The sequence below is a fragment of the Amphiura filiformis genome, chromosome 19 (assembly GCF_039555335.1).
Source record: "Amphiura filiformis chromosome 19, Afil_fr2py, whole genome shotgun sequence".
Taxonomy (NCBI): Eukaryota; Metazoa; Echinodermata; class Ophiuroidea; order Amphilepidida; family Amphiuridae; genus Amphiura; species Amphiura filiformis.
In genome coordinates, this window is record NC_092646.1 from 20,217,480 (window position 1) to 20,228,028 (window position 10,549).

The 10,549-nt window shown below is 36.7% G+C and overlaps 1 protein-coding gene across 1 annotated transcript in view; it reads right to left on the reverse strand.

Moving 5' to 3' along the window:
- Positions 1 to 7,266: 7,266 nt before the first annotated feature.
- Positions 7,267 to 10,549, reverse strand: part of LOC140141026 (quinone oxidoreductase PIG3-like) — an 18,503-nt gene continuing 15,220 nt past the window's right edge. The window contains exon 7 of the mRNA XM_072162805.1: positions 7,267 to 7,835. Within this exon, the coding sequence (XP_072018906.1) occupies positions 7,629 to 7,835 (207 nt within the window). The 3' untranslated portion in view covers positions 7,267 to 7,628. The remainder of the gene's footprint in view (positions 7,836 to 10,549) is intronic.

Genomic DNA, 10,549 nt, shown 5'->3' on the forward strand with positions numbered 1-10,549 from the left:
CATTTAAAATCCACACTACCCCTGTCGAAGATTTTGGAAATATCTTCCACAGCAGAAGTATGAATTTCAAAAGGAATAAACACATTAGCAGCTCCATTTGAAACTCACCCTCCTTCAGTGGAAGATTCGGGTTACATATTTCTCAGAGGGTGTATGAAATTCAAATGGAGCTATTGTGTTCATTCCATTTGAAATTCATATTCCCACTGTGGAAGATATTTCCAAAATCTTCCACAGGGGTAGTGTGGATTTTAAATGGAATAGCCCAATTAGCGCTTAAGTCAATCACTTTTTGGGGGTTCTTCATAAAATGCAATTCGAAATTTTGAAGGGCAATTCAAAATTTTGAAGGGCAATTCAAAATTTACACAACAAAATTATCAAAAATCTTGGCTGGAAAGTTAACATGGTAATTTTATTTCCACATTTGATAGTGGATGTTAGAATATGACCGTTGCTAGGTCAACTGGCTCACGCTTTCTTTGTACGAACCAGTGATCAAAATGATCACAACACAAAGCCTATGGCATATCAAAATTAGGAACAGGTGCATGAGCCCAGGCTTGAACCAGTAACCAATGGTTACTAACATGTACTATGGTGGCCAATTACACAGATTCATTGAAAAGGGCACAGTTGTCACCTGAAAAGTTCTGTAAAAGCGCTAATTAGAGGAGTGACGTTAATTAGGTCAAATACAGTAATCTTAACACTTTTCATATGGAATGTATCGCTCTAGGGGTCAGCAGCTCTCAATATTGAGGATTGCATAATCTTTAAAAAATCATATAAATACAAAAAAACATCTGGAAAATTTTACACACTTTCTAAAATTCTCACTTGAGACTAGTAAAATACTAATATCCCCATTTGTGATGCGATCAAGCAAAATCAGTCGGAACTCGGAAATATTGATTTTGAGATATAGCCAAACAAAGAAAATATTTCCTTTTGTTTCCTCTTGTTTTGGAAACTCTTTAATTGCTCATATCTTTGGAACTGGATGTTCAATTTCAATGGGGGTGTCTGCAAAATCCAGCTTTGTAAATGCTTTTTACTATCCTATACGTAAGAAACTTAAAATTTATTATTGCCGAGTTCAGACCGATTTTGCTTGATCGCATCACATTTGTCAACTGGTAGACCCCAATTAATGTAATAAAAGTATTTCCCCCTTAAAGACCCCCTATTTGACATGCACTTATAAACCACCATGTGGCCTGCCATGTTATGGTGGCCACACATGAATGTCACATTACTACTTGGAGTGTCCTTCACTATTCGCTGTCGTAATGCATGTTAGAATATGACCGTTGCTAGGTCAACTGGATCATGCTTTCTTTGTTAATAACCACTGATCGAAATGATCACAACACAAAGCCTATGGCATATCAAAATTGGGAACAGGCTTGGAGCAGTAACCAATGGTTACTAATGTGCACTACGACAGTGAATTGTGGCCACACAAGCACGTTACTTTACTATATACTTGAGTGTCCCCCAGTACATGTATTCTCTGGTCAACACTAAAACATTGCTGTGTTTTAGAAATGTTTTTTATTGGTATCATGTTTCCCAATAATCAATCAATCAATGTTTTATCGACATTCACCAAACAGTCGGTACAGTCACCTTACAGACGATACTACAGCTACTTGAACAAATTTCGAAAAATGCACATGTAAATATAAGAATATCTTGGCCAAACAGCCGGCTGTACACTACAAGATTCTTATAGCTGCTGTCTCAGAGGTACTGTGTTACACTACACAGCTACTTCATTGGTACTTTTAGAGTACCTATGAGTACAACGAGAGTACACACATCTGAATCACACGTACATTGGTACTGTGCTGCACTGGTACTCTATATAGTAGCCACTGGGCAGCACTGAACCTCAGGTGATAGCAGCAATAGGAACCTTGTAGTGTATCTGTACAACAACACATACACAAAATCACGATTATGAAAAGACAAGCCATGGACGGTCACACGCGCGCATGCATAGAAAAAACTGAGACTACAAGCAGCTCACACAAAAGCATTATATATTTTTACAAATTTATATGAAATTATCAACTTTGAGTACTTTTAATGAGCATAATTCAATGTTTTTGTTATTTAAATATATATATTTTCCCTGTTCTACGAGCGGACGGACCTTTTAAGTACGGTTGGTCGGTCTGGCTTCATGGGTAAAATAAATTCTGGGTCGGTCGGGCCCGTAGAACAGGGTTTTCTTTTTTCATCGCCTTATGGATATTAGTGTGCAAAATAGGAGGAATTCCAGATACCAGAATAATAAACTCCTGTAATTTGAAAAATACTACAACTACTTTTCCTCTGATTTGGGTGGTTTAACTCATCCATTGTCAGGATTGGCAACTAGAATAACATATACATTTAATCTTATCTCACACACATACCAAGGCATTAGCCAGAAGGATGTCCAGGTGTCATTTGGACACCCTGTTTTCAATTTGGACACCCTAAAATTCTGATTTTTATAATGAAGTGAATAGGAAGTGGACACCCTGATTTTGTAGAATAAGGTATTTTTGACCATTTTGGACACCCTACAGACACCCCTCTGGCTAATGCCTTGACACATATATCTGCCGGCAACTGAGGACATTTAATGTTCAGCTGGACAACCGAGGATGTATGATTTTTAATGCACAGTATAGTGGACGTATCTTTTAAATGCATTTGGCATGCATTTGGGACCTATTGCAGACCTCCGCAAACCGAGGACGATGATCGTTTGCAGCTATGTCCACGGTTCTTAATGCCCAGTCTTGGTTTATCCTTAGTATAAAAGAGCACGAAATACTAATAGGATTAGAGTTAGGGTTAGGATTTATGGCTGGGTAAGGGTTAGGGTAGGATTAGGGTTAGGATTAGAGTTAGGATTAGAGTTGGGATTTGTTTGGAATTCTCTTACACGAAGGATACACCTAAGTCTTGCGCATGTTCTCAGTTGCAGGCAAACATGCACCCTCCCCCCCACAAACACACACCTTACACACAACCACAAAGTCACCAATGCTGATATGAGCTGTTTTAAAAGTATTATAAAATGTCATTACAAATGTACACATCAAATGAATACTTGTACACATATTACAATGGCAACACTTCAAATCGCTTATAAATTCAAAGTACTTAATATATATATCATACATGATGTATTATATGTGAAATAATATACTATGCACAAAAGGGATCCATACACTTAAAACAAAAGCGATATCTTAAAGACACTAAATTACCAAATGAAGAAGTCAATAGATGGAGAATTTTGTTCTGCATATTTTGGTCCCTCATTCGGCACGATGCGAGTCTTGGTGCAACTTTATTTTCCCTAATTTGAATGAAAAAAGAGAGCATTTTAAAAGTGACACTTTCCTCTCAAAACGCACTAATTATTAGCACAGCGAGTAAGTGCTGATCAGCAGCACTGTAATGAGCTCATTACAATAGCCAGTGGGAATCACCCTGAAGGAAGTAATATCCCAAATGTGTCACTTCAAATGGGTTTAACTTGAGGGAATGAAGTTGCATTGTGCAGAATGAGGTGTTAAAATACACAGCAGCAAAATGATCCATCTATTGATTACTTTATTTTGGTTATTTATATTTAGCATCTGTAAGATACTGCTGTTGTTTCAAATGTATGAATACTTTTTGTACACAGTATATAATGCAGACTGCAAAACAATTACGGTACGAGTTATTGTCACTCCTGTATATCCTTAACAAAGACAGATATGTTATAATTAGAACCTATTGCTGCCCCTTTTAGCTTGAATTTAAGACCTCATTCGTCAAAATCAGTCAAGAAATAAAGATACGGTGGTCCAAAATCCCAAGGATGATACAAAATCAACAGTCGCAGTTTGCTCTATTGCATGTTCTATTGATTTGTACACAAAGCGTTCTTGAATAAGAGAACTATATAGTGGAAATTTCAATTAAATGAACACAGCCTGACATAGCATGACAAATTTTTGTGTACACTGCACGATGTACGCCAGTGTGTGCGACTGCATGAGTAATGTGGAAGCGAATCCAACCATGCCAACGCACTTGTGTTTGGTTGGTATTGAATCCAAGGTTGTGCATTTGCACCGCAATTTGAAATACGCAATATATACGATCGCAGTTGGATCGAGTACAGCTGTTGAAAGTTGTGTTCATTCAATTCAAATTCCCACTATAGCGCCATGATTTCCACTGATTAGAAATGCAACTTCTGATTTTGTTAATTCCTTTGGTTTTAGATCACTATTTCTTTAAGGGGGTACTACACCCCTGCCCAATTTTGTGCCTATTTTTGCATTTTTCTCAAAAATTATAGTGCATTTGGGGACAAGTAAGATATGTATATTATAGGGGCAAGGACTACAACTACTGCACTGGAAATTGTATTTCTGCACAGACAACAGTTGTGGAGTTACAGTCAAAAATGAGGGAAAACCACTATTTGATCAATAAATCAATAACTACTTGCTTTGATTTGCTGAATTTTCAGTACAGTAGTTGTAGTCCTTGCCCCTATAATATACATATCTTACTTGTCACCAATGTGCTATAATTTTTGAGAAAATGCAAAATAGGCAAAAATTGGCCAGGGGTGTAGTACCCCTTAATTCTAATCAATTTCAACAAATGAGGTCTTAAAATCAGAGCTAAAGGGTACAGGTATTGACTGCTGGTTGTAGTTTTAACGTATGTTAGGATAAACAGGAGTGAACATAACTGGTACCTTAATTCTTTTACGGTCTGTGTGTAACTGTGATCTGATCCAATCTTGCACAAGGCAACAATTGTGATATTAAAATAAAGGCAAAAATAGGCAGCATAAAATGTAAAATAAACAATATAAATAAGAAAATTGGTATCAAAAAAGATCATTACTTAGCAGCAAATATGCTTGGAAAATGGATGGTAAGGATTTCAGCAAAAAATATGCTGGGTAATTCATTGGGTGTATCACATAGTGATGGATGTTAGTTAGAAGTGGGGTGTATCACAGGGTCTTTCAACTGAGGAAATGGATGACGGTGAATGCGAGGTAATTCAGGGGGATGCATGGAATATGTGGTAACGGCCCTGCAAAAACAGATCAGGTGAAGGGTGATGCAGGTTGATGCGAGTGAACCTCACCATCAGCCATCAACCTGCTATCAAGCACCTTTTGAGGTGGTTAATAATAGTGAATACGCAGTGACATTCACAGTAGAAACAATGGGTTATTCCATTTGAAAACCACACTACCCCTGTTCCACAGAGGGAGTATGAATTTCAAATAGAATTAGCATATAAGGCAGCTCCATTTGCAGCTCATGCTCCCTTGGGAAGATTCAGGTTGAATCTTTCTATGAGGGTGTATGAAATTCAAATGGAGCTGCCTAATGTGGAAATTCCATTTGAAATTCATACTCCCCATGTAGAAGATATTTACAAAATCGTCCACAAGGGTAGTGTGGATTTCTAATGAATAACCCAATTTGTGTGACAATTTAGTGTGTGACACCGAAAGTCATTTACTACAGCACAACATGAGCAATCAAATTCTGGCCTTGGAAGGTCATGAAAAATATTTTCTGGACTTCGGACCTCCCACATGTGAGTAGTGAATCATTACCCTGAATTCCCAGTGCAGCAGAAACGACCCCGTTGATGGTCAGAGGATTTAAAATGCAGGGGAATAAAAGCATGGTAATGCAAGATGCTCGGTATAAAAAAGCTCAAAATGATGGATGTTGATTGTAAATTGATCAAGAAATGAACATCGGGAAAACATTCAGCAGGTGAAATGTAATTTGGGCATAATTAAATTATTAACTTGCCATTAATGTTTGGCGATTCATGTGTCTATTAATAGTAGACATTTGAAACTTATTTCCAAAATAGTAAAATCTTGAAAAATTGTTAAATTTCACATTGCCAAAGTTATCAGTCACTATAATCGCAACATCCGTCACGGTAGATTTTACCTGATAGTTCATATCTATCAGTATGTGATATACACAACAAATTTCGTAAATTGACAATAAGGCGACAAAAAAAATTACCCCGCTATACACGCAGACAGACTTTCCAGCAAATATCACCAAAATCTCTAAAAAAAAATTTCCCTCTTATTTTCTCACATTTTTTCCAGTCAAAATAAACTTTTTGCCCCAAACAGCTGATTTTACATACACGTACATACAGCAATTTCTGCAAACTTCATTCTACGTTTCCCCCCCCCCCAAAAAATGGCTGATTTTTACATGCATACAGCAAAAACAATTTTTTTAGTCGCCGGAATAACTCAATTTTCAAACTTTCCTCTGTTGGCCAGATTGAATCAGATCGTTTCACATATAATATTTTATTTGAGTGGCCTTTTCCCGAGCAGGTTTAGAATTTCAGTGCAAATCTTAAAAAATTTGAAATTGGGTCTCACCACGGACAATGGGCTATTCCATTTAAAACCCACACTACCCCTGTGGATGATTTTGGAAATATCTTCCACAGGGGGAGTATAAATTTCAGATGGAATGAGCACATTAGGCAGCTCCATTTTAATTTCATACACCTTCTGAAGAAGATTCAAACCGAATCTTCCCCTGAGGGAGGGCGAGTTTCAAATAGAGCTGCTAATGTGTTCATTCCATTTGAAATTTATACTCCCCCTGTGCAAGATATTTCCTAAATCTTCTACAGGGGTAGTGTGGATTTTAATTGGAATAGCCCAATATAAAGGATAACCATATCAGCCCTTTTTCTATAGAACTATCTAATGAAACAAACACGGTGATAGTTTCACTTGCACCTTATTGGTCTGCCTTGTCTGATCTGAAAAGTGGCATTTTGTCCAGGCATTCATTAGATTTTTGTGTAGAATGACATAGATACTATAACATGTAAATTCTAACATACCGTATTCGTTCCATTAACCGCCCATGCTCCTATAAGTGCCAACCCGGTGACTTTAAAACAAACTGTGATATCATTAACTGCCCATGCAAATCTGGATCATGGTCTGAAACATATCATGGCACACTGATGATGATGGATGAATATTTTGATCATTTTTTATGTATCATGCAATTACGTAAACAATGTAAAAAATAAGCTCCCACCCAAAAAGACTTTGTTAAGCGCCATGGGCAGTTAATGGAACGAATTGAGTAATTACTTTAGCATCACTGGCAACTATTTCATTCTTGTTATAGAGGCGAAACCAGCATAGCAACAAAGATAATAATGAATTATGCTGTTGGTTATCCCTTTCTCCTATTATCCATGGTCTCACAAAGATTCTTGCCATACAATTTGCATAAATCAAAGTTGATACTCAAATGGGCAACTCCAGTTGAAATTCATACACCATATGGAAAACATGGCCTTACTCTTCCACCCAGGGAGTGTGAATTTCAAATGGGGTTACCTATATGGGTGACCTCCATTTGAAATCTTCACCAACTGTGTAGGAGATTAAAATCAAATCTTCCACACATAGCCCAATGTTTTCAAAGTATATCATTTGTGAATCAAATAATCACAAAAAAACTTTGCAAAGGCGCTCAAAAAAATTTCTTGTACAACGAAATTCAGATCCTGCTAGTTGTTCCTCATAATTCTACATGGCTATCGATGTGGCAAACTTTAATGACAACCTTGCCCACCGTCTTATTGTCTTCCATGTATTGGTGCGCTTCTCCTATCTTCTCCAATAAGAAGACTTTGTCAATGATTGCTTTCAACTTCACCAGTCCTGTTGTTGACTCAAAGAATGGAAGGGCCTTTCTGCTGAATTCTTTCACCAGTTCTGTTTTATACTGAAAAAAATGATACCAAGATCAAAAATTAAATTAATGTGTCTATACATATAGTAACAAAGTGTCTTAAAAATCAATCCATCTTTACTTATGGATGTCCTAAAAATGGGGAAATAAGCATACCATATTTCCTTGAATAGTCGCCCCTTCAAAATGCCCCCCGCTACTTTTTTAAACCAATGTATGTTTCAAAAATGCTATTTCCATGCTACCTTGTGTAGTGAGCTTACCAAGGTGCACACATGGTTGCTAATGGTGTTGGTAATTTGCAAAAATCTGGTCCTAAACCCTGAAGTGAACCGGAAGTCATTGTTCCTAAGTTCATCGTTCGTCATTTTGACCTCTAATAATTGGAAAATGCCACACACTCCTATCTTCTCCAATAAGAAGACTTTGTCAATAATTGCTTTCAACTTCACCAGTCCTGTTGTTGACTCAAAGAATGGAAGGGCTTTTCTGCTGAATTCTTTTCTAAAAATGGGGAAATAAGCATACCATATTTCCTCGAAATAAGCATACCATATTTCCTCGAATAGTCGCCTTCAAAATGCCCCCCGCTACTTTTTTAAACCAAGGTATGTTTCAAAATGCTATTTCCATGCTACCTTGTGTAGTGAGCTTACCAAGGTGCACACATGGTTGCTAATGGTGTCGGTAATTTGCTAAAATCTGGTCCTAAACCCTGAAGTGAACCGGAAGTCATTGTTCCTAAGTTCATCGTTCGTCATTTTGACCTCTAATAATTGGAAAATGCCACGCACCCGGGGGCGACTATTCAAGGAAATACGGTAGATGTAAATCCCGGGGAGATGGGACATAAATCCCCGCAATATTGTAATGGGGGATGATCCAAAACAATCATCCCCCAATGTTGATGCCCGTATGTGGCTTTCTGACCCAATTTAGCTCATAATTAGCCATTTTAGCCTAAAAAGAGCAAATGTTTGCCCTCTTTGCACAGATTGGTTCCCCTTTTGAACCATATTTCACCATTTTAGCTTTGCACGCATTTGTACCATAAACTTATTTTGTGCCAAATTCACTACTTCAAGAAAATTTTCCAACTCCATCTTCCCCATATCAAAAGGAAATCTACGCCAATGGAAATAGGGCAAAAAGGTAAAACTATCCATGTAACCCTGTTGACCACAACTTTTTGTGATCAAAAAGGGTGCAAAATAATCATTTTCTGACTTATCTGTACATGATGTACAATAATTTTTCAGTCCAGTTTTTAGTTTTGGTATGTTTTGACCCCATATTGAATACCATCTTGAACATCACCACAGTACTGGAAATTTTACTGGGTAACATCTTGAATGTATTTAAGGTTACTGCCTCTTTTGAGGTTTTGAGCAAAAAAATGGGATGATTTTGCCACATTAAGTATCAAATTTGGCCCAGAAATAATCATCGGAAAATAAAAGTTATACCTCATCTTAAAGGTAAAGGTTTATATATTATTATTTTTTCATTGCTATTTTAATTTTCAGACTCTGGTTGGGACTGGGAGTGAATGAACTGGGTCATTGATTATAGCACTCGCTATTTTTTTTTGACCAGTCATTTCATCAATTTTCCTCATTCCGATTTCTAAACCAAATTGTAGTCATCTATAAAACATCCCATAGTAACATTCTTGCTATTCAGTTTTGATATCTCTACTTCAGAAATAAAATTACAAGTTGTAGAAAACCTAAATTTACGACTGAAATTTGTATTTTTCAAAAATTTCTTAATGAGTCTAGCTTTCATAGCTTGTTTAATTATTTTCAAAAAAATTAACTTTGCAAGATATGATGCATATCTTCGCTACATGTGCATACTCGAATTTGGGGATTACGATCAGCCAATTTCGAAATATCAAAATTTTTAGACGGTATGGTCAACACTTTTTAAGCTTTTACACGATTCAGAGATACGGTAAATCGCGTAACATTTCTTTCAATTGAATATATGAATACAAAAGCCACCTAAGTCCATACTTTGGCCAAATTGAGTTAAGCATGGGAAATTGTTGCTATACATAGGCCTGTTATATGCATGAAAGAACAACTCAAATTCATCCTCTGTGTCTATTGGGCATGTGAAAAAATAGCATGTATGAAAGAATCACCCAATTCCATGATTTGAGTCTTGTAACACATTGATTGAAATCCAGTATGTATAAAAGTCCACTTGTAACACATTCATTGCTGGAGAATGACTTTTGAACAAAAAATGGGTTTAATAAAGGAAAGTGTGTGGTTTATATTACATGGCAGAATGCTTATCAACATTATACATACATGTGTGCTTTATTTTGTATTATCTTACTAGTGGTAATCTCATTCTAACATTGTTGTCTTTGTATATGATTCAAAAAACCACCCAAGTCCAAAATTTAAAATGAACCCCACGAAGTCCCTGAAATGCTAATCGTCATACCTAATACAGGTTAATCCACTCATTTGCACGTAAAACTTACCATATTGACCAGGTAAATCTAAGGGTCGGTTCATAGTGCATATTCGAAGGCTTAATATTCGCTTCAATACTTTTTGTGACGCAAAATATATACGCAACGAATAAAATATGATGACATGCCGAGTTGAACCGGATTAAATATCGCGCAACTGATAGCGAGATAATATTGATTTATATGAAAGGCTCGAGGTCACCTGAATATCGCTCAATTTAACGATGATTTCAAAAAATCCCCAATGAAAATTAAG